At 32.0% G+C, this 26,470-nt stretch overlaps 1 protein-coding gene across 2 annotated transcripts; it reads left to right on the forward strand.

Moving 5' to 3' along the window:
* Positions 1-130: 130 nt before the first annotated feature.
* On the forward strand, positions 131-21,693 carry LOC129310167 (TMV resistance protein N-like). Of its 2 annotated transcripts, none has more exons than XM_054952037.1 (2): positions 131-796; positions 21,511-21,693. In XM_054952037.1, exons 1-2 carry the CDS (start codon positions 324-326, stop codon positions 21,575-21,577), a joined length of 540 nt encoding a protein of 179 aa, XP_054808012.1. In that variant the 5' UTR covers positions 131-323; the 3' UTR covers positions 21,578-21,693. The 2 variants fall into 2 exon arrangements, with proteins under 2 accessions (XP_054808012.1, XP_054808013.1); XM_054952038.1 differs by lacking the exon at positions 21,511-21,693 and adding an exon at positions 10,050-10,389.
* Positions 21,694-26,470: the final 4,777 nt, after the last annotated feature.

Raw genomic sequence — 26,470 nt, forward strand, 5'->3', positions numbered from 1 at the left:
CACAAGTAACGTGCGTCTAGGAATAAATAAATAAATAAATAAATAAAGGTGGGCGACCGCATGGAGATGAGATGTATTCCATTGTGAAAAGTGTTAAGTTTCAAATGCCGTTCATTTGTTGGCAAAAAAAAAAAAAAATGCCGTTCATTTGGCGCTCTTGAAAGCTTAGAAAGTCAATCAAATCTGAAGCTTAAAACTCGCTGCCATCCTCCTTCATCACTATTGCCATTTCTCAGCAAAGAAGAAAGTGGGAAGAGATCACAGAGAGAGAGAGAGAGAGATCTGTTTTCTGCATATTTTGAATATAGTTTGATCAGAAAGCCATGGGTGCTGCAGCTTCGTCATCTTCGTCTTCCAAGAAGCATGAAGTGTTTCTGAGTTTCAGAGGTGAGGACACTCGCAGATCCTTCACCAGCCATCTCCATGCAGCGCTATGCCTGAGAGGTATAGAGACCTACATAGATTATCGGCTCCCAAAAGGCGATGACATATCCAAATCACTCATCCAAGCAATCGAGGATTCAAGCATCGCTGTTGTAATCTTATCCAAGGAATATGCCTCCTCCAAATGGTGCTTGAATGAACTCGTCAAGATCCTTGAGTGCAAAGAGGTTAACGGACAGCTTGTGGTTCCCATTTTCTACAAAGTGGAGCCATCTCATGTACGCAATCAAAGAGGATCTTATGAGGAAGCATTTGCAAAACATTCGAGGCAAAACCCAGAGAAGGTGGACCAATGGAGACGAGCCCTTTTTGAAATTGCAAGTTTAGCTGGTTGGGACTCTCAGAACTGGAGGTCAGTCTTCATTCTCTAAGACTAAATCTTTGAATCATTGTTTCATAATTTTTTTCCTTTGATTCATCTTCCTGATCATATAAATTGCGTTTTGTTTTCATGAATTCATGCAAGTGTTCTCATATTAGCTGACCGGGCATCTAATTAACTGGCAGTGAATAATAATTTTGGATGTCCAGTACAATATAAATATATATATATATTTATTTATTTATTTGGGCTAGCCCATGTTTAGGATATCAATTGCACCAAGCTAAAGCTTACGATGCAAGGTTCTACAAGGAAAAAAAATTACTAATATGACATACTTTTTAAGCCATAAATCAAGAAGTTAATCCATTTCTAAAACATGGTTATATTTGGGTTAAAGATAAATTTTTTTCCTATACTTATTTTTTAGGAACGCTAAGCACCTTATATTTTTAAGTGAGGAAATTTTTTTCCTAAAATAATTTTTGAGTTCAAAAAATGCCCTGCTATTAGGAGGCCGTTAATTGTGCCATTTTCTATTGAGATGGCATGTGCATGGAGTTCATGCACAGTGACAAAGTAAAACTCTGATCATGTCCTTAGGTACTAATTTTTTTTGGGTAGAAATCCTTTGGTACTAATTTATCTATAAACTCTTTTTTTAAAAACGCTAAACATCATAAAGTCTTTTTCTAAAAGTACGAAATACCTTGATGTCTTATTAAAATAAAATTTAATAAATATTGCTAAAATATTAATATTTTCATATTTAATAATTTAAATATCATTATTTATAAATATTCATTCAAAATTTATAAATTATTTTTTAAATATTAACAACTCAAACTAACATTTTATAAATTTATAAAATTTTTATTTTTTATATATCAATCTTCAATCTTTTTTCCGAAACAGTGCCCAAATTGTTATGCTTTTTGTGCATATATAAACTTACTTGTATTTTTAATATTAATTAAGTTCCTTAAATTTTGAAATCATTTTCTGTAATTTGTTTGGTTAATTAATGATTTTCTTCAAAATATTGCAATGCCCAAATTTAATACTTTCTATACATTGCAATTTTAGGAATAAAATAAAAAAAAATGATAAATCAGGACTAACAATATGTCACAAAAATGTTTATTTAAAAGATATCAATTTATTTCATTAATGTGCTATAAAAAATGTTACTTAATAAGAGAAAAATGGAGAGATGAGAAAAAATGTTACTTAATAAGAGAAAAAAAAATTTCACTAATTTTGAGTTTCATCCATTCATTTTAACGCAAAATTATAAGGTATACAAAATATTAAAATATTAAATTGGATGGTGTAATATTTTAAATAATAATATTTAAATTATTAAATATTAAAATACTTAAAATTTTAACAACATTTATTAAATTTTATTTTAACAAGACTTCAAGGTGCCCAGCGCTTTTAGAAAAAGATTTTAGGGTGTTCATTACTCTTAAAAAAAATTCAAGGGCAAATTAGCACCAAAAGACATGATCAAAGTCTTATACTGTCACTATGTGTGGGCGCGTACATGATACGTCAGTAGAAAAATAAAAAAATTAATAGCTGACTAATAGAAGGGGTTTTTTTGCTCTTAAAAAAAAAGTTTAAGGATAAAATTATCCCACTTAAGAGTATAGGATGCCCAACATTTCTAAAAAATAAGTATAAGGATAAAATTAGACCTTAATTCTATTTTATATTAAAATTAGAAAATCCTTGATAATTTTCATCTAAACGAAAAAAGCTTAACAATTTTGTAGAAATCTTAGCAACACTTCCCCTATAATTAAAACCTTTCCAAAAATCCCACAATACAATTTACAAGCAGAATATCTTATTAATAATGAGCACAATCCCATCTAGCCAATAAGTAGAGTATACAACCAAATAAAAAGCCTAGCTAGCCTATATAGAACACCTAATGATATTTAAAATAAATTACATAAAATTCTTATAATTACATCAAAAGAAGATAATTTTCAAGTAAATCTCCACTCAACACAGCTATAAGCCCCTCAATATTAGTAAAAGGTTTGGTTTTGACTAATAAATTTGAGACAAAAAATTTATCTTTGGGTGAATAATGTCCCATTGTAGATTTAAAGAAAGAAAAAGGAGACAATATATATTATATATAAATTATGAATTCCACAATAATAACCATTATCATGTTAAAAACACATGTTGCTTAGTTCAAAAAATCGTATATAAATATGTAAAGCAAATACATACATAACCGATTATAGGTAATAAAGAAATCAAGTTAATGTCCAATTTATAACATTTGCCTTAAACAACTGAACTATATAATTCATTCTTTTTCTAAAAAAAAAATTCCATGAACAGACCAGCAAATAGCTTCTTAGTAAAAATCAATTTTTAAGAACAATAAGTTACAAAATTTCATATTTTTATGGGATTTTATCAAATAATTAATAAGCATGGACACAAAATTCATGAGGGTAAGTAACTAACAAGTGTCGACATACAGTTTATAAGAATAAGTAACCAAGCACGATGGAAGACTATGAAACAAGTGCGGAAGGAGCCACGAAACAAGTGCAAAAGGAGGCCTATGAAACAAGCGTGAGTATGGTGCCTATGAATACCAAGCTAGTTAGGATTTTGTTGGATAGAGAGGCGCAGTAGAAGATTAAAAAATTTAAAATTTTTATCCCAATATAGACTGAACGAACTTGTTTAAGTTAAGATGGATAGAAGAATTACCTTTTAAGTTTCAAATTTCACGTGTGTTCTGTACAAGAGTTTGGATCTCAGAAGCTGATAACGTAGATCTGCTCCCTTTACCGATATCCACACGAACAGCTCTCTAATTCAAAAATGTGCTAGCACTCCCAACATCCATTCATCTTTGAACATCATTCTACTCTTTCTTTAAGGTATTTTACGGCTTTCAAGGTATTTGGCCATCAAGACTATTTCTAACTCTCACTTGGGAAGCACACCCCCTTATCTATCATTTATATGGATTAGGGTTTTAATCTTCCTTTAATGAGCCAATAAAAATTTAATTAAATTTATTTTATAAATTTAATCCATGATATCATATTTAATTTAAATTTATATTATAAATTTAAATTATAAAACTGACATGATATTTTCTCATATCATGTTAGTTATTAAATTTAATCTATCATGTAAAATTAAATTTAAAACTAACACAATATAATATAATATAATATATATTAGATATACATATTATCTATATATATATACATGAAAATACACACATATGTGTATATATAATAAATAAATATATATATATATATATATATGTTATAATTTAAATATACATATATATTTCAAATATATATAAAATTATATTTTGAATTTTATTTTTCATATAAATACATATAAATATTTATCAAATAAATATTTAAATATATATATATATATATATAATTCATTTATCCTATATTACATTTATTGAATCTAGATATATTCTATATTCAATAAATTTGGACATTATATCTCAAGTTTAGCTGTTTTTGTATGCAACCTTATAGGCTCATATGAAGTTTGCAATAAGCTAATTATGACATTAGCCCATAAGTTATAAGTGTCCTCTAATAAGACATTATAATTACCTAATTTACATAGGAATCGATGATTCGATGTAACCTATCATATAACCATTTCACATCTTTTTATCATGCGGTATTTCAGTCAAGTATGAGACATGAAATTATCATTCTCCTTTACCTAAATGTTATTTTCTTGATCTTTGAGTGGACTGATATAAAAATGAAAAAAAAAACCTTTTTATTGTAGTATAACCATATATTTTCTTAATTTTACTTATCGAGGGGCACAGTAATATCTCTCAATCAATATGAAGGACAAATTTCATCTTGATCACTCATAATTCTCTACATGAATATTACTAAACTAAATCATATCTTCTATGATCACTCGGTTAAAGATAACTTTTGACTAGGTCAAAGTTTAGTGGTTATCATGTAGGAATCTATGATAATCTCAAGTCAAAAGGCTTAATGATATGGTTACATATGAGATAAGCTTATAACTTATAACATGCAACTTTTTCATAGCGAGTCGGCCTAGCACCTTGTACTCTTTCAAATACCTACAACTTTGATTTATATCTATATAATTAATCAAAGTTATATTAGTCTTGTTTCATTTATAATTCCTTATAAATGACCGACCAAGGACATTTAGGATAATCACTATAGTTTGTCCAATAATATAGTTATCAAAGTGAACATACAATTGATATGATAACAAAAGAGAAATTTATTAAATAACAATATATATAGTATAATTATTGGCCCTACATCACAATTTTCAACATATGTAACTTTGGTACACCAAGAGTTAATAAAACTGTCATTAGCAGCCAGCGTTCTAAAATCATGTCTCAATTTAAACCAAGTATGCATGGGTCTAAAAAGAAAATAAATAGGTTTATCTATTCACATCATAATCATCATATAACAATTTCAAATAAATCTCCCATGCTTGAATTGTAGTAATAATACTTATTCTTTTAAACCATAAGATCAATCAATATTAACATGATAATACTTTATGAACATCCATTCGAAAAACTAGTTTAAATTCTTTCATAAAATTCACGTGATGCAAGAATTTTAAGATAGTAGTTGATGAAAAATTAAATCATAACATTAAATAAGCATATTAAATATGGATATGATTAATTAAAGTTTCAAGGAAAATAGGTTTACAAAAAGCTACTAGGACATTATTCACTTACGTAAAGTGTTTTAAAAATTTAAAATTCACCTTTTATAACTTTAATCGAATTTCCCCCCTTCCAAACATCCTATAAAATATATAAGATTTTAATAGACTTTCAAAAAGTTTAATAATTCCCTTCCATATTATTACCACCAATAATTAACTATAATAGCTTTGAAATCTTAAAACCAAGACTTTACATATAAAGGTTGCTCAATAGCCATAGCTAATTATTTCTTCTGTTAAAAAATATAAAGCATTATTTTAGGGTTAGATGTTAAAAAAATATAAAATATTTTTAATTTTTAAATATAATTATTGTCTTTTTTTTTTAAAAATATTCCTATTGAACAAATCACTTTATATTTTTTTAAGATAAAATATCTTATTAAATAAAATAAATATGATAAAATAAGATTAGTTTAAAAATAATTAACTATTTTTTTAAATAAAATAAAGTTAAAAATGTTTTATAGTTTTTAATAGATAAAGTCTTGGTTAATATATAATCTCCTCTTCGAGCTTTGTATCAAATCACAAAATGTACGTCATTTTCAAACCATAATAAGCTTTTAACATTCAATTCTCTTGCCCAACTGTCGCTCAACAACCCATAACTCCTTAAAAATTCAATTGGCTACACATAACCTCATCATCATTTCATAATTAAATTTCTTTACAACATTTAAGTTAAATTCAAAAATTAATAACATCCAAATTAGATATATTTTTCATACAAGAGTTAATTAAATTATAAAAATTATATTTTCAAACAAAATTCCTCTCTTAACAATATTTTATCAATCACCTTACAATCATCAACCTCAGACTCAGACTAATGTTCCAAGTCCCTCCTCTTCACTTTCATTTTCCAAAATTCTCCAATATAATTATTACAACCAGTCAGCGTCTTGGACTCCATTCCTCAGACAAGAAAATCACTTTTAATCTCAAAGAAAACCAATTCCATCTCCTCACCTCTCACGGTAATTAAAAAGGAGAAATGCATGACCATAGCCATCAAACGCACACAGCACCAGTAAAGTGGGTATTACAATTTTAACCTCTTAAACATTCCCACATACACGGGCAAACAAGAAGGAGAAGGCATCATAGCTCCTCACCACAACAGCGACAGCAGGAGCAGAGAAGGAACGAGAGAGAGAGACGCTGGCTGTACGGACAAGGAGAAGAAAGAAGAAGATGCTCCTCACGCACCCCGCCGAAGAAAGGAGGAACGGTAAAAAGAGATCGAAGCTCCCACATACTAGCCGATGTCAACTAGGAAAAAAAAAAAAGATAGTGCAAACAGGGGAGAAAAAAGAATCTAACGCACCCAGCGAAGACTTGCAGCAGTGACGAACTGAACCCCTCCTCACACATGCGCCGGCGACATACAGATGAAAGGACGAGGAAGAACGGAGGAGGTCAAATGAAGAAGGAGAAGGAAAGAAAGAAGCTGGTACACCCCACGGCTACTTGAATGACAGCAACGCAACACAGCCAAACGACAGGGCGACAATCACGGCAAAGGCACGAATAGAGAATGAGACGCAGGAAACAGAAGGGAGGTGAGGATTTCTGGCACACTAACGTCACCGACGGCGACAGTAGAATGAGAAAGGCGGTGAACCGAGATCGCTGGGCAGAGGAATTTGGGATTTCTCGCGAGTAAAGGTGTTAGGTTGGGGAAGAGGAAAGAAGAAAGGGGGAAATAATCTGATTGAGGCGGGGGCAATATAGTAATTTCACAAGGATGGAAAATAAAATCCAAAAGAATCAAACCTCAGACCTGCCTGATAAAAGATAAAGTTGGAAGTACAGGTGAGTCTGACTCTTAAAAGTCTAAATTTTAAAGTTCGGTTCTTGATTTTGAATCCTGTTTTTTAAACCCAGCTTTTATATAAAAGGCTTAAGGTAAGGCTCGCAAGCTCTTTTTTAAAAAATAAAAAAATTAAAATAAAATTAAACATTATAAATTAATTAAAATATTTTAAAATTAAAAAATTAAAATTCTCATAATTTTTCAAAAATTAAACAACATATGTTTAGAAGTCTAGTAATAAAATTTAAATTTTGATTAAAAAAATTATTTTATAAATACACAAACATAATAGTTATAAAAAATAAAAAATATCAAAAATTTTATACTATACACTAATATTATTAAATTATATTAAATTAATTTTAAAATAAATTAAAATTAATAATAATATAATGTGTGTAGGATCAGGTGAGCAGGTCATTGGCTTCAAACACGTGTTGCACCAAAAAATAATAATAACAATAATAATACAACAGGGCTTGAAGGGCCGCCCAAGCCCGAGTTCTTTTTTATAGTGCTTGTTAGGGCCAAGCCCTTAGGGTCGATTACTTTAAAAAAATTATTTTTAAAGCCCGAACCTTTATTTAAACAGGACCTTTAAGTTCGATCTTTATTTTCAACTCTAATAAAAGACTGGCTCATTTGCCACTAGACCAACTTTTCTATGTGTAGAATTTGTACAGAATATATGTATATATACATATTTTAAAATACCTTAACATAAACCTCTATTCCAATTGAATTTTAGATCATTAGAGAGCTACTGTCAGGGAAGAAAGAGAGGAGGGGGATAGGGTTGGGTAGAGACCATAGTTGCCAAGCTTGCCTCAGACGCCTGACACACCCCTTTTCTTATTAAATTAATGATGCAAGACTTGGTTTCATATTCATTGAGTTTTACACTGGCCATGCCAAGAGAGAAAATTTCAACTTAGTATCAATCAAATTCATTTTTAAATCTATAGTATCATGGTAAATATTTTTTAATGCGTAGTATTTGGATAAATAATCTTTTTTTCTATAATATGGTGGTCAATTTGTCATAATGTAATCATGTCACTCAAAAACAAATACAATATTCAATTGGTTGTCACTTTGTTTAATAAATTGTTTATTAATTCATTTTTATTTAATACATTGACACTTTCTTTCTTTTCAATTATTCGTCTAATATCAGGGATGAAGCAAAACTCATTCAAAATATTGTTAATGACATTATCAAAATGCTAAACCATCAATCTTCAAGTGCACTAGCAAATATTGTTGGAATTGATGAAAATTCTTATCATATTGAACTTTTGCTAGAAAGATTCTCAATAGTTGGAATTTGGGGTATGGGCAGAATAGGTAAAACAACCATGGCTAAGGTTGTGTTCGCCAAATTTCACTCTCAATTTGATAAGTGCTACTTCTTGGAAAATTTTAGAGAGGAGTCAGAAAAGCATGGACTAAACTATATTCATGATAAACTTTTCCATGAACTATTAAATGATACATCTCTTGAAAGGCTTAGTCATAAAAAATTTTTGATTGTCCTTGATGATGTTAGCAACACAAGTCAATTAGATTATTTAGAACGTGAAGCTCCTCCTTTGGGACCTGGTGATAAAATCATAATAACAAGTAGAGATAAGCATGTTCTTGATGGAAGAGTTGAAAAAATACACAAAGCAAAGGCATTGGGCTATAGTAATTCACTTAAGCTTTTCAACCTTAAAGCCTTCTGCGAAGATGGTTACAAAAGTGAATATAAAGAACAAGTTGAAAAAGAAGTTGCTTATGCCCGAGGCAATCCTTTAGCCTGAACAATATTGGGTTCATTTCTACATTCCAAAACTGTAAAGGAATGGGAAAGTATGTTGAGAAAATTAGAAAGGGCAACCCATCAAGATATTCAAGCAACGTTAAAACTGAGCTATGATGGACTTGATAATGAAGAGAAAGAGATATTTCTAGATATTGCTTGCTTTTTCAAAGGTGAATCTATAGATCATATAATAGCAACATTAGAGAGCTTAGAGAGCTTTGGCTTTCATGGAAGCATTGGTTTGAGAACCCTTATAGATAAGTCACTAATTAGTATTGACCACCATCAAGTGCAAATGCATGATTTAATTCAAGCAATGGCTTTCGAAATTGTTCATCAAGAGTGTATGCAAAATCCTGGAGGACGTAGTCGACTATGGAATCCTGATGAGATCTATGATGTACTAAAAAATAATCAGGTAAAAAACAACCTTTCTAATTGACATGTGGAAAAAATGTAAATATAAAGCAATATAATCATTTTCTTTTGGATTTTTGTTTTTTCAAGGAAGTGCTGCAATTCAAGGAATAAGTTTAGATTTGTCTCAAATTAGAGACTTACAATTAAATGCTGATACCTTTAAAAAGATGACTAATTTAAGGTTTTTGAAACTCTATTCACTGCGGGAAAAGAGATCATGTGTTGTGAATCTTCCCTCAAGGCTTGAGTCATTTTCCAATTCAATCAAGTATATTTGGTGGGACAATTTTCCTTCAAAGTCTCTACCATTGTCATTTTGTGCTGAGAAGCTAGGTGAACTTCACATGCCTAATAGCCAACTAAAAAAACTATGGAATGGAGTGCAGGTATAACATAGAAATATGAGCTTTGATTTTCCCCCCTACAATTTAACTAAAATTTAAGATTTTTCATTTTAATTGGTGCAGAACTTGACGAATTTAAGGATGATAATCCTTCATGGATGCAAACAATTGATAGAGTTGCCAGATCTCTTGACGGCTCAAAATCTTGAACGAGTTTATCTTTCATGGTGTGAAAATTTATGCCATCTTCATCCATCTATTTTATCACTCCTAAGATTGGTTGATTTGGATCTTTATGGATGCAGAAAGCTAAAGAGTTTGAAAACTGAGAGTCATTCAAAATCTCTCAAACGCCTAGTTGTTAATGGTTGCTTTAATCTCAAGGAATTTTCATTATCTTTTGACAAACTATTTTTTTTAAGGCTAAATGAAACAGGCATTGAGATATTGGACTCATCAATTAGGCGTATGGAGAAACTGCAGGTACTCTCTCTCAATGGCTCAACTCTAAAGAATCTTTCAATTAATGAGATTTGTTGGCTAAAATCTCTTCAAGAGCTTCATCTTTATGATTGTGGAGAAATAATTGACAAATCAAAACTACATACCTTATTTGATGCTTTACTATCTCTAAAATCAATTTATTTGAATGGGACATGCAAGTTAACTGAACTTCCAAACAATATTAAGCATCTCTCAAGGCTACAGCGTCTTTATGTAAGCAATTGCAAGAGCCTTCAATCTTTACCAGAGCTTCCACCATCCATTCAAGTATTACATGCCCGTGCTTGCATATCATTAAAGATACTACAACTCACTTCTCTTATTGAATCTTCACTATTGGCAGATGAAATAATGATGGGCTTAACACCATGTTCCTTAATTAGTTATCTCAGAAATCTTAAAGAGCTTATTCTTGAGGGTTGTGAACAGTTGTATGAATTCCCTAAAATGATCGACTCCTTATCTTCATTATCTTCATTAGATTTAAAAGGAAGTAATATGGAGAGCTTGCCTACCAGCATCAAGCATCTTTCAAAGCTAAAATACATTTACTTGGGAAATTGTAGAAGACTTCATTCTCTACCAGAAATGCCACCTTCTATTAAAACTATTTTTGCCAATGATTGCTCATCACTAAAGATTATACCTACTTCAGTAACTTTTGCACCACATTTGAGGTTTCTATTTCTCAAAGATTGCTTGAAATTAGGGAACCATTCTTTATCGCATGTTACAAAATGTGCTTATTTCTCATTGAAGAGATTAGTGTACACAAAATGAAGAGGTGGTGTTTGTTATCCTGGAAGAGAAGTTCCAGAGTGGTTTAGATTCAATCAAGGAACAAAGGCTTCCAACTATATAACTATTGAGCTTCCTTCAACTATGAACAATCTTATTGGCTTCATTTTCTACTCTGTTCTTTCTCATCATTCTGGAGGTGAGTTGCAATGCCAACTTTATTATGATGGTAAACAAGCAGAATACTCAAAATTTCATATGATAATAACAAAATTTAATTCAGATAATGTTTTTCTATGGTATGATCCCAGCACATTCATAAACTTCTACAAAACAATAGACGATCAAAACACCAATTGCAGAACAAAAGTGTCGTTTGAATTCACGATGGTTACATACAGGAAGAAGTTTTTTGAGCTAATCCAAAAAGGAAAGTCAGCTAATGATGTGATTGTAGAATGTGGAGTTTGCCCAATATATGCTTCAGAATATTACAACTTGCTTCAACAAATGGAATCAGAATCAAAGTTAGGTACCTAAAATGAGTCATGTCATGATGTTGATGAGCATTCACTTAGTGGAATACTAGAATATGCTAGATCCTCATTGAAGCAAGGAAAATGTAGCAATTTTGAAGGAAGTGTTGTTCCAAAGTGGTTTACAAGCAAAAGTTCAAAGATAGCACTGTTCATGAGCTTATGTGTAAGTGTTCAGCTACCTTTAGATCTTGACAACGTAATGGGCTTTATTTTCTACTTTGTTATACCTCATTTCTCCTCAAAAGAAAGGGATATATGTCACTCCTCATGTAAAGTCAGTTTATATCGTAGGAGAAATTGTGGCTTCTATTTAAAGGGTCCAACAGGATGGCATTATTCAATGATAGAATTGAATTCAAATGATCTTTTTCTATGGTATGATCCCCTCTTTTGTAAGCTCATACTGCAAAAACTTCGACGAAGAGGAAATGGTAATGATGAGGAGCTTAGATTTGAATTTAGGTTTGGCAATATTTTGATTAAAGAATAGGGATTTGAGTTCATTGATTGCTTGATCAGAGAAAGCGGAGTTTGCCCAATATATGTCTTAGAGTACACAAACTTCCTTCCTCAAAAGAAATTGAAGGTAAGTAGTACTCAAAGAAAGAGGCATCAAAATATTGATAATGATGATGATGACCAACACCAACTCCCTTCAACAAAAAAGTTGAAGGATTCTTCAATCATGCAATCTGTTTTGCCAAATTCTGAGTTGATACTTATGATGTCCATGAGTTGATACTTATGCTGTCCCAATTGAATTTGGAATCTACAAAGAATCACACTCATTAGAAATAAATCAACCATGATCCATTATTTGATCGGTATGTATTTCTCTTACATTGCTTCTATTAAGTTTGATTTTGGTATGCCATAGCTAACCTAAGCAAATATAGACCATATTTTTAAATAAAATTCATTACTTGGCAATATATTTAAAGTTTAAATGGTAGATTTGCTTTTAAATTATAGGTTTAGAAATGTTTAGGACTCTAGATTCATTTTTGATGCAATATCTCCCTTTAACATTTCAAAATGGTGCAATATTGCCCTTACTGTTAACAAATATTAAATTTGACTGTCCAAAAAAAATTATAGAAAATGACCTCACAAATTACAAAAAAATGACAAAAAAATTTAGAAAAGTTTCTTGGTCCATTTCTATAGTTTTTAAGATTGTGTAAAGTAAATTTTTGGTCAACTAACAGTCAATGTTAATATTTTTTTAATGGTAAGATAATTTGCACTATTTTAAAATGCTGAAGTACAACATTGCAACAAAAATGAGTTTGTAATTTTTTTTGAATAAAAGTTGAGACATACATTAGTTAAAACTTATAGTAAAAACTAAATGGTACAAATAAAGCCAACAAAACAAAACAAAAAACAAAAATAAATCATCAACTTGCATCTCTTGTAACAAAAGATGGTAATTGATCAAAGATACAAAAGGGAGAAGTGATGTTGTGGGACTACTTAGCGAGAGCATCAGCCATTAAATTCAACTCTCTATGCATGAAATTAATTGAAACATTCCATTCCCTTTATAGCATATTCTTCCCTTTTTCAATCACATCTTGAAAAAGGGTGAATTTGATCATTACCCCTTGTGATTAGGTTTATAGCTTTAGCATTGTCAAGATAGGCCACAATTGATCTGTACCCTTTCCTCTAACAGAGGTTTAGTCCTTATATCAATCCTATAATTTCAACAATTGTTAGAGGAATTGAAGATAATTTGTAGCTAAAACCCCTTAGCCACTTCGCATTACTGTTATGAATCGCTCCTTTACATCCATATTGGCCATTTTGAAGGACTGACTTATCAACATCAAGCCTTACAAAGTTTTCTTTAGGGCCTATTTAGTATTATGGTATTAGAAGGGTTAAAATGGATATGGAAATGGAATTAAAAATTTATCCTATTTGGTTGGCTAAAATTAGATTGAATTAAGTTTCCATGTGGAGTTCATTTCCATCAAAATTGATGGAAATCATTTCCATAATAAAAATTAAGTTTTGCAATTCCATGATGCATTTTTTATTTTTTACCCCTCCCTCTCGATTTTTTCTTCTTTATATTAGCCCTCTCTTGTCTCAACCTTCTGATGATCGACTTGTCGGATTTGACAAAGACGACAACGACAGTGACAACCTCTTCTCCATCTCCTTCATCGATGGTAACGGTAAGCACCGAATTTGGAGAGAGAATACAGCTAACACTTGTTCTTCATACTCCTTCTTCGTCGAGGGTGATGGCGATGATCTCCATCAACAGCGATAGCGAGCACCAGATCTAGAGATAGGATATTTGCATCGATCTCATCACCTGTATCTTTTGTATATTTGCATCTTTCTTCATTCTTTTGCATAGATAATCGATTTGTTCCTAAATCTAGGTTTTGATTTTTTTTGAATTATTGCTATTGATTGGATGGAGATTTGGCCTGTGGTTTTTCAGGCAGGTGGTCGAGGGATTTTTCCCCCTGATTTTAGAGGGTATTTTAATATTTTTACATTTAAAATATATATATTAATTAAATATTATACCAGGATTCCATGAACATACCAAACATATTTTTAAATCTCATTTCCATTTCCACTTCCATGTCTATTTCCATCTTTATATCCATTGTCATTTTCATTTCCATCAAAATCATTTCCATTGTATCAAACGAGGCATTAGGAGGTTGCCACTTGTCTTGGACCACTCTAATATTTCCATAAAGAGAATGACTCATTTTGAGGTTTTTGTCTAGGCAAGCTTTGTAGAAACTATTCTTAGCATCAACGGCATTTAAAATCTCATGATTGTCAAAAAGGTAATTATATCTATCCGTCCATATGTCCTAGCATATATATCCAAAAAGAGTAAACCACTGAATTTGACGAGTAAAGGGTTTACCAATGCTTTGTTTTAGATTTCACTTTACTCATTCATCTCCGTATAGTTGGAAGAATACCAACATGTGTTCCTAGCACCCCACTTGTTAGAATATCCCTAAGTGAGCCCAAAAGAAGGTTACAGCTTAAGCCTAGTGAATAGAAGGCCCAGTTCTTAGTCTTTTAGGTCTTTTATTCTGTAGATATTTTATGGACTCTATAGTCTTTTCATTCCTTATTCTTATCTGTACAAACCGTTAGACAATTCTTTTTGTATTATGGTTTTTATCCCATTACTATATAAGGAAATACAAGCATTGGGCTCTAGGCACCTCATTATTGACAATTTCCTCATTTGTGTAAATTCCTTACTTGGTATTAGAGCTACCAGGCATCTACCATGGCTGACGAAGGGTCTCACACTCTAAAAACTTCCTCCAAGTCTCACTCCTCTTCGTCATCCCTTCTTTCAGCTCTTAATCTTCCCAAAAACTCCTCTGGGAATACTGCTTTGGCTCAAACATGTTTTGTCAAACTCGACAGAACCAACTTCTCCATTTGGTCTCATCATGTTCTTCCCACCATCAAGGGGCACAAACTTGAGGGGTTCATTAATGGCACTAGTGTTTGCCCCCTTCAGTTCATTATTGAAGATGATGTTTCTAAGCCAAATCCTGACTTTGAGGACTGGGTGGCAGCCGATTAGTTGCTATTCAGTTGGCTCCTTAATTCTATGACAGTTGACGTATCATCTGAGATGATTGGTGTGAATTCTTTTGTTGGTCTTTGGCACACAGATCGTGCCATTTCAGGTGCCCAAAATAAGGCCAGAGTGCTTATGTTAAAAGCAAAACTCCAATAAACTAGAAAGGGCTCTCTCTCCATGCAAGAATATCTCTCAAAGGTGAAAACTCTTTCTAAGAGTCTTGCTCTTGTTGGTAGTCCCATGCCTCATGCTGATCTTCTCCTATAAATTTTAGCTGGACTGGATAGGGAATATAACCCCATTGTTGTTCAACTCTCAAAAGAAGATAATTTGAACTGGCTAGAGTTTCAAGCCTCTTTACTCGCTTATGAGTCCCGGCTAACCCAACTCCTTCAAATTTCTCAAAGCACTGTTACAGCTTAGTTTGCTAACCTGTTTGTTCCTGATTCATCTCGTGGCAGCTGGCGTGGTGGTCGTGGAGGCCGTGGCTCTTGTGGTAGGGGCAGATCTGGATGAGGAGGTGATAAAACACCTTGTGCTCTCTATGACAAACCTGGGCATCATGTCAAAAATTATTTTAAATGCTTTGACAGATCTTTCATGCCACTAAGTAATAACAAACACTCATTTAAAGGTGGAGTATTTGCTCATAACTCTATCTTCTATGCCTCTCCTAGAGTAGTTAATGATGATTCTTGGTATTTGGATTCTAGTGCTACAGCTCATGTCACCAATGATTCAACTAGACTTGACAATCCTGTGAACACTGATGGTAAGATTAAATTGTTTGTTGCCAATGGTCAACCTATGAGAGTTGAACAAATAGGCTCTTCTAAAATTTAGAATGTACCTGGACAATCTGTTGTGTTTACTAATGTTCTTTATGCCCCTAAAGCTAAGAAGAACTTACTCAGTATTCCTAAGATTTTTGATGATAACATTGCTACAGTATCCCTTGACTCTTCCATTGCTCTTGTGAAGAAACATGATACAGCAACAACACTACTTCAAGGGGTGAGAAATGACAAGGGGTTGTATACAGTTGATGCAAAGAAGGTACAGTTGCAGCAACACAATTTTAGAGGCTCACACAAAGCTCTCTCGACTGAAGAAGTTGATTACAACAAGAATAATACTACTACCAGTTCTAACTCCAATTTCATTAGGAGACTTTGGCATTGCAGGCTTGGTCATCCGAATAGTAGGGTTTTAAATGAAGTTATTAGTATTTGTAATGTGAAGCTGAATGGAAATAGAGAACCTATATTTTGTGAATCATGCAAATTTGGGAAATCTCATTCTCTGCCTTTCAAAGTGTCTACTTTTCGAGCTCATAATCCTCTTGACCTTATACATACTGATTTATGGGGACCCTCTCCTATTAAATCTCTAAATAGGTATCGCTATTATATACTCTTTCTTGATGATTATAGCAGACACAGCTGGATTTTCCCTTTAAAAACAAAAGATGAGGCTCTTCGGATGTTCACTAAATTTAAACAATATGTTAAAAATCAATTTGAGAGGAAAATCAAAGCTATCCAAAGTGATTGGGGAGGAGAATATAGAAGTTTTGTGAAAACCTTACAAGAGGCAGGCATTCATTTCAGGCATTCTTGTCCATATACATCGTCTTAAAATAGTAGAGTTGAGAGAAAGCATAGACATATAGTTGAAATGGGGCTAACCTTGCTAGCTTAAGCTAACATGCCTCCGTCTTATTGGTGGGAGGCATTTCATACAGCCACTGAATTAATTAATAGATTGCCAACTCCTATTCTAAGTGATTCATCACCATATCAGAGGTTATTTGAGAAAAATCCTGATTATGCTAATCTGAAAGTGTTTGGTTCAGCTTGTTATCCCTGTTTAAGGGCCTACAATCAATACAAGATGCAATTTCGTACTGCCAAGTGTGTTTTCTTGAGGTATAGTAATCATTATAAAGGCTATAGGTGTCTAAGCTCTATAGGAAAAGTCTACATTTTTAGAGATGGTGAATTCAATGAACTCTCTTTTCCTTTTTCAGAAGGATTTTTGAACAAGAAGCTTATACCTGATGAAGAAGTTCATCCTCAAGTTTTCTTCAAACCATTAGCACCACTATCTATTCCAGAATGTTCAAATCCAGGACTTGCTGTTGAAAATTCTGGATCAACAATCAAATCACCTTATTGTGCTCGTGAGTCAACTACTGCCAATATATCAAGATCAGAAGCTACTTCACCAATCTCTTGTGTGAGAATTGAAGAAATTGAAGATAAAAATGATACTAAAAATACAAGAATATCTTTGCCAGTCCATAATATGCAAAGTCAATCAAATGTAGAGGTGAATTCCTCTAACAGAAATGCTGCTGATGAGGGACAATCAGATCAGTATGCGAATGAAAAAAAATCAACATGGCATGATTATAGAAGTAAATCAGGTATTTATAAGCCTAAGACTGCCTATATTGGTCTTGCTACTGTAACTAGTATAACTGATCTTCCTATTGAACCTAGCAATGCTCAAGCAGCCCTAAAATCCACTCTATGGAAGGAGGCTATGGTGGAAGAGTTTAATGCTCTTATTAAAAACAAAACATGGATTTTAGTACCTCATATGGGGAAAGATAGACCAAGTGGTTGCAAATGGATTTTTAAGAAAAAATTTGGACCATATGGATCCTTTCACAAGGCTAAAGCACGGTTGGTGGCGAAGGGTTTTCAACAACACCCAGGTATAGACTACGAAGAGACTTTTAGTCCTATTTTGAAACCATCTACACTGTGTTTTGTTCTCACAATAGCAGTATGTTTCAATTGGCCAATAAGGCAGCTGGATATTAATAATGCCTTCTTGAATGGTCATCTTCAAGAAAGGGTGTTGATGAGACAACCTGAGGGTTTCACTGACAAACGTTTTCCAAATCATTTATGTTTGTTGAACAAGGCTATTTATGGACTAAAACAAGCTCCTAGAGCTTGGTTTGACAGGTTGAAAGGCACTTTACTAAACTGGAATTTTGTTCATTCCAGATGTGATAGCTCCTTATTCTTTCTTAAATTGCATCATAATGTGATGTTTTGTCTAGTGTATGTGGATGTCATAATCATCACTAGCAATAACCCTCATATGCTCTCTATTTTTATCAGAGAACTAAACACTCTATTTCCTTTAAAAGATCTTAGTGAATTTCATCATATCCTAGGGGTTGAAGCATATAGAGATACCTCTGGGCTTTACTTGAAGCAAGAAAAATACTTTCTAGAATTACTCAAAAAAATTTGAATGGAAAATTGTACACCTGTCCCAATACCTATGTTAGTTAATCAAAGTCTGTCTATTCATGATAGCACTGCTCTCATAGATCCTTTGATTTCTAGAAGTGCAATAGGAGCTCTTCAATATCTGGTCAACACTAGACCAGATATTATGTCCACAGTCAATAAACTCAGTCAATTCCTTCAATCCCCAATAGATACACATTGGCAAGCAATCAAGAGGCTACTATGATATTTAAAAGGGACCACAGATCTCACTCTTCATATTAAACCGAGTAAATATCTCAACTTACAAGGTTCCTTCGATACTGACTGGGTAGTCTGTGTGGATGATCGCGAATCTATTAGAGGTCACTGTGTCTTCTTTAGAAATTCTTTAATTGCCTGGTCTGGCAAGAAGCAGCAGGTAGTGGCTCAATCAAGTACTGAATCTGAGTACAGGTCTTTAGCAAATCTTGCAACTGAACTTGCATGGTTGCAATCTCTAATTATAGAATTAGGGATGAAGTTGAATCAAATTCCAATGGCTTGGTGTGATAATTTGGGAGCTACTGCCCTAGCCTCGAACCTCGTATACCACGCTCGTACCAAGCATATTGAGCTTGATGTTCATTACATTAGAGATCGTGTACTAGATTAGAAACTTCTTGTTCAGTATATCCTTCCTCTGAAAACATTGCAGATCTCTTTACCAAGGCAATGACACATTCCAGTTTCCTCTCACTCAAAAACAAACTCGGGCTTGTTAAAGTCCCGGCCTCTCATTTGCAGGGGGATATTAGAATATCCCTAAGTGAGCCCAAAACAAGGTTACAGTTTAAGCCCAGTGAATAGAAGGCCCAGTTCTTAGTCTTTTAGGTCTTTTGTTCTGTAGATATTTTATAGACTCTATAATCATTTCATTCCTTATTCTTATTTGTACAAACCATTAGACAATTCTTTTGTATTAGGGTTTTTGTCTCATTACTTTATAAGGCAATACAAGCATTGGGCTCTGGGCGCCTTATTATTGACAATTTCCTCATTTGTGTAAATTCCTTACTCCACTGATCTCCATTGTTCTTTAGCATTTCTGCAGTCACGTAGCAAGTGCATGGAGTCCTTTGGGGAATTACAATTGAAGGGGTAGTTGGCTGAATCTGAAAGGCCTCTATGAACTCTTAGTTGCTTTGTGTGTACTCTACTATAGGTGAAGATCCACATGAAGGACTTGATTTTTTTAGGTACTTGCCATCTCCAGAGCAATTTCCAGATAATGTCATCTGCTGCTTCATTACCTACAAGAAGAAAATGATAGGTAGACTTTATAAAGAAAGACCCATCCAAGGATGGCTTCCATGATAAAATATCCTCTTCTCTCTCCTTACGGGGTGGATGTACACTAGTTATACGGTCAACCACAAGAGTACTAAACTAGCTTCTCGATTTAACTTTATCACATTCTCCCCACTGAGTCACATAATCACTAACTGTCTCTTGGTGAGAGATAAATCCCTCTAATCTAGGGATAAGATAAATTAGTGGTTTTTGCATTTCTGACAACTTCTCAAACAAGAAAGATGTAATTTTACTACTTCCAATCTTCTTACCAATTCTTGTCTTGAATTTTTCCCAAACTACAGATATTCCTCTCCAAGCAAAACAGGAATTTTGCTTCTTCTAGACTATTGGAAGAAATGCGTTGCCACAACCATACTTTCCTTTCAGAACTTGCACACATAATGCTTGTTGCTTATGTATTAGATTCTAGCATAATTTTATTATGTGTGCTTCATTTTGTTTGCAAAGGTTTCTAATGCCCAATCCTCCTTTCTTTCTATCAGAAGCAACAATATCCCAAGATAAGTGGTGTAGTTTCCTTACCTCATCATTTCTTCCCTAAAGGAACATTCGACAATCCTTTTTAATCATGGACGAGTCTCTTGGGTAGTAGCACGTTCTGCATGTAAAAGGAGGGTAAAGCAAAGAGGACATACAGCTTTGATTAATATTGTTCTTCCTGCTAAAGTTAGATATTTTACCTTTCCAATTTGAGAGTCTCTTCCTTGATTTTTCCAAAAGAGCTGCAAAACTGACATATGATGCTCTCTTATGAAGCAAAGGACTACCTAAGTACTTCCCCAGATCTCCTGTGAGTCCAACTCCCATTAGTCTGCTAAGCTCAAGGCCTCTCAACAGATGCACATTAGAATATGTGCTCATATTCGTCTTTAAGATATTCATTTTCAAGCTTGAGACTAAGCAAAACTAATTGATACAATTCAACATGGTTTCCACGTGTTGACTTGAAACTTCACCAAAGAGGACTAAGTCGTCAGCAAAGAAAAGGTAGGATAATTCCAGACCAGCATTATTGAGTTGGATTGGCTTCCAAGTTCCCCCCGATTGCGTCCTTAATGACATGGTTCAATCTTTCCATTCATATAGTAAAAATATATGGCGAGATCGAGTCCCCTTGTCGTAATCTGCGAGAGGGCTTGAAATTGTTTATGGATTCTCCATTTCATAGAACTTGCATTGAAGAGGATTGAATGCATGCTATGATTAGTCTGCAAATCTTATCATTCAAGCCCACAAGTTTCAGAGTATCTTCAATGAAAGTTTATAATTTCAAACACTTCCATTTAACCCTATATTTAATCCTCTTGATAAATTTGAATGGAATTATATCCAAATTTAGTATTTTAATTTCTTGGTTTCTTACAATGAGTATGTATCTTCTCAAACAACTTCACTGATATGTTTCTTGAGATGTAGAAGTCCAGTGAAGCAAAACATAATAGGAAACTTGGCATGTGCTGCCCAGCTTCATTAGATAACATGATAAAAAAGCATCGATGGAATAATCCACCAAAACATAAGATGATTAAATTTATGATGAAAATGATTTATCTTGTAATTTTCTCTAATTTGAAAAACTATGTTTCATCCGTCGTTCTATTTTCCAGGATTTTTGTCTGTTCACACAAGAGTTCGACTTCTGCAACAGAGAGGCTAAGAAAAAAGTCTTCATGATTCAGCCAACTGTATATGTAGAGCAGTGAAGCTTTCATCTCCTCTGGAATTCATAACCAAGTATTGATCAAAACTGGTGTCATGTGTTGATTTCTATCACAACAAATGTTAATTGCAGCAACCAGAAAGATTAGAGGGTAACCGAAAAGATTAATTTCTTGGGATTGACTTTTAGTTATATATCTTCTATCTGATGCAAAGCCTTTGCTCAGTCATTAATATCACTAATATTATTATGTTCTCCTCTTTACGCTATTTGACATGGTATATGTATTCAACAAGACCAAAAATGGTTAGCGGACAGCAATCTAAAATTTCCAATTCAGGTGTCAAATCTTTGATAGCTAATTCATCTTCTAGAAAAATATTTATACCAGCCTGATCTTCTTGAACAGTTAAAATAAATAATGTCATTTACTATTGTATATTTTGATAATAGGATACTTTCAAATTATTTTTTTCCTTCAAACTCAAGGATGAGATCAAAGAGTTACACATGACTAAATTTGGATGAAAGTTGCAGACAAAGCATTGTTGGTGTTTCTTACCTTAGGATTAAACTAGTTGAGAATTTTGAACTATTTAAGCTCTTCTTTTTGCCGTTCTGGGATGCTTCATTTTGTTGCCTGATATGTAGTGAAGCTAAAATAATTTAATATTACAAGAACTTTGTGACTTTGTTGCTCAAGCGAATAATATTAAGAGCAGAACTATTTGTTGTACCAGAGTCAAGGATATTCAGACATAGACAGAGGACATAACTCACATAAATGATCAACTTTCTTACGTTGTTTTCTGCTTTCTTCTTCAATAGTTTAAAGCAGCTTCAACTATTCCTTCAAATATGAAAGTCTTATTGGTCCACCTTTCACCTATGAAATATGTGCAGAATTTAAGAGCAAGGATTTGGAATCATTTCTTTAAAATGCTATAAATTATAGTGGAATTGTGGTTCTTTAATTTTGTCCATTAACAATCCTTTTCTGAACTCTGGTCTTCTTTACAGGACAGATGTTTGAAGTAATTTTAGCTAACCGGTGATATTGCCACCAATGTACCAGCAAGTTTTTGACATGGAAATGAAAGAAAACACAATTAACATTTCCTTCCAAACTTCATAAATAGGATGCTTAATTATGCTCTGATATTGTGAACATTTGAATAAGTTTGTATGGTATATTTTATGAACTCAGCAAATTCAAACGATCAAATGTAATATATTGTGTTGATTATGTAGTTTCAAATACCAATTCCTTCATCTTTATTAGAATTTTGTTTAGTCGTTAGACCCCTTTTAGGCATTAATATTGTCTTTCATGCTGTTTGGCCAATTTCAAACAATTTTATGGAAGGACTTCTTTTTCTTTTTCAGGACTATTTCTGTCTCTTTACAGGACTATACAACTTCTAGCACAAGTAAGAAAATTAAAGAAGTATTCATAATTTTATTAGGTTGTCTATAGTTATAAATTGTAATGAAGCTGTGAAGCTTTCATCTCCTCTAAATGTCATGGCATATAAGTAATGATAAAATATGGCGTGATGGATGAGATTGTTATGACAGCAATAATTAGCAGTGTGATTGGTAATACATGCCTGTTTAGTTTCTGTTTTTAAAAATTATTTGTTGTTTTTTAAAAAAATTTAAAAATTTGTCTAGATAAATATTTTAGATTTAATTGTTTTTCCAAACTGTTCTCATTTTTTTGTTTTTAAAAACTAAAAAAGAGAAAAATTTTATAGTTGTTTTCATTTTATTTTTCTTATTATCAAAGCACACTATATTTGATTATTAAAAACTATAGTTAATTTGACCAATTTTTATTATAAATTATTACTATTAATTGTCTGTAATCATCATCATTAGCTTATTTTTTTAATTCTAAAGCACAAATTTTAAATTAATATAACTAAAGAAATTTTCATTTTCTATTTTATTTTAATCAATAACCTAACTAATGTAGTTATTTTCCAACTCATAATAGTTACTGAGGGCAAATATGTTATTCTGACAAAAATTAAAATGTCAAACAAATCTCTAGAGACTAAATAATTATCACATCTCATCATACTTAATTATAATTTACATATTTTGGGTTTTTTTTTTTGTCATTCTTTCCATTATATTGGGCAAGTTACTTAATAAATGATGAACTGTGGAAAATCAAGAGGATCAATTTCTTGTGATGATTAATTCTTCAAGCAAGCATAGCTTTTCTGCAATTAAGCATGGTGGAACTTGCACCGAAGGAACAGATAAACCATATATGACCTAATGCTCCTCCAGCCAAGCCCTGAAACTAATCAGCTCCACACACAATTCACAGTAACAGTGAACAGAAATGGCTTATGTGACTCAAAAGTGGCTTGGTCTGACGCTAAAAAACTGTCTCTATGAAGGTGTGAAGTGGATAAATGGACCATGGGACAAAAGAAAAGGCCCATGCAAAGAGGAAAAGCTTGTGTTGCTAGTTCATCGGATAAAAATTGTTATTAACATATTTATTTTCATATTATTTTTCAACATATATTTTTTTAGTTATTCCTTTTTCAAATATTATGTATTGTAATTTTCAAACAAGCAAACGGTGAAGGGATTTTACATTTTGCACCCATACAATTTCATTTTTTTTAAGAGGATTAACATTTCAATTTTTTTGTTTTTTTTGACTCTCGAAGGTGAGGGAGGTCTCATGCATCTTCATTCCATGCTCATCAATGGCGCTCATCAGTTTGTTGGGCTCATCAAAGTCATTCATTGCATTTTTAATTTATCTTTGTCATTCATTTTAAATTAATTTTTAGATATTTTTAATATTGTATTATTAAAATAAAAATTTATAAAAGTTAGAAAAAATTTAATATTAAATCTTTATTGTCCAAAATATATTTAGATGGTTAATTTATAAAAATTATAAAAAAATTATATTAAATTATATCGCTCAGATTATATCAGTACTATCTATAGTACATCTAAATTGTCAATTTATAAAATTATAAAAAAATTTAATATTGAATCAAATAGTCCAGATTAAATATGTACTAGCTAGATTGATTATAAGTAGATTTATTAAAAATTTTCTATTTTTATATATTTTTATTTTGATAAATATAAAATAAAAATAAAAAAATTTAAGTCTAAATTCTCCAAATCTCATTAGTAGTGATGAGTACCATGATATTCATCCCCTATTGAACCCGGAAGACAATTTAGATTTAATATTGAAATTTTCATATTTTTATAAATTTTTATTTTAATAATACAATATTAAAAATATTTAAAAATTAATTTAAAATGAAAGATAGAGATCAATTGAAAAAAAATGAATGGCTCTAATGGGCCCAAAAAACTGATGAGGACTGAGCTCATCACAATGATGAGCACAAAATGGAAATGCAAAGTCCCACACCTTTGATTACCTTTGTTTTAATAAAAAAACAATTAATTAAGAAAAATAAAAAATATAATACATGATGTGTAACAAATTTTAAGAGGAGGGTCAACTAAAGAAAGGACAATCCTTGATAATATTAAAGGTTTAAAAAAAAAAACTTGCAATTTTATGAACATTATATACTAAATTCAACTAAGAGTAATGTTTTTGTACATTTTAAGAGTTTAGAATCCATAATATTATTTGCGCAATAGTTTAGAATCTGTGATATTCATTAACCTATAAGAAGGGATGACACATCAGCAGGGGACTACCACATCACCATTTGAGTGGACTCCACAAAGTCAACAATTAACGATAATTATTTATAAGTTAACAGTGAGACTAATTTGCTTTGAATTTTAAAGTTTAAAAAAATTTTGCACATTTTAAAAGTTTAAAATTCAGGATATTACTCACACAATAGTTTAGGATTTATAATGCTCATTGACTCATAAATAAATTATATGAGAATTTTAAAAATATATATTGATTTCATTTCTATCACAAATTTATTTAATAAATAAAAGATAAATAGTATTTTTAAATATGCTGAAGGGTACATTTGGTTCTCTAACTATACATGAGTATTTACTTTGGTCCCTTAAATTTATAAAGCATCTCTAATTTTTAGCCCTTTAACTCTAAGACCATTAGTTTCAAATGATTATTTTTCATACTAATCATTGTTATTTTGAAAAAATAAACTTAATGTGTCATATATGGGAATATTTTTTTTAATATTTAAAAGTTTAGTGTAAAATTTTTTTTGTTGATGAAACAAATAGTGTTCAAATTAAAGAACTATAAAGACACTTTATAAAATTAAGGGAACCAAAATAAAATTTTATATAAAGTTAAAGAAAAATGTACAATGTCTCGGGGCAACAGGTTCACAATGAGCCCATGCCCAAGGGATAGGTCAAAGGGTTGATTATCAAACTTAATAATGCCAATTACAAGTTGCTCAAACAAAACTATGAGTTAAAAATTATAGCAAACATGGTTGGCTCTTATATTGCATGGCCCAAGCATCTCATTTGGTTGAGAGCAGAAGAAACTCCACCACAGGTATGCCATTAATTTGCATTATCTTAATTTAAATTCAAGTTATAGTAAATTAAAATTTAAATTCTAATAATTGATGTTAATTGGCACTTAGTCTAAGGGGAATAACCCCCCAGACAATCAGGTTAGCTATTAAAGATCGGGAAACAATCGACCTCCAAACCAGCACTAGTGGATGTTGCTCCTCCTTTGTCAAAGACAAATTAAAACATGCTGGCAAACTATGTGCGATTGGCCAAGAACACAATGGCGCAATTTGTACTACCAAATCATGACATGTATCGAAAAGAGGTCAGTGAGATCATTGACTTTGACATCGTCAATACTGTCCTGATGCATAATGAGGTCGTCCACAGCCCAATGAACATATATATGAGGTACTTAATTACTC

Source organism: Prosopis cineraria, unplaced genomic scaffold (genome assembly GCF_029017545.1).
Source record: "Prosopis cineraria cultivar Desert tree isolate PC_DT_omini unplaced genomic scaffold, ASM2901754v1 PC4, whole genome shotgun sequence".
NCBI classification, from domain to species: domain Eukaryota; kingdom Viridiplantae; phylum Streptophyta; class Magnoliopsida; order Fabales; family Fabaceae; genus Prosopis; species Prosopis cineraria.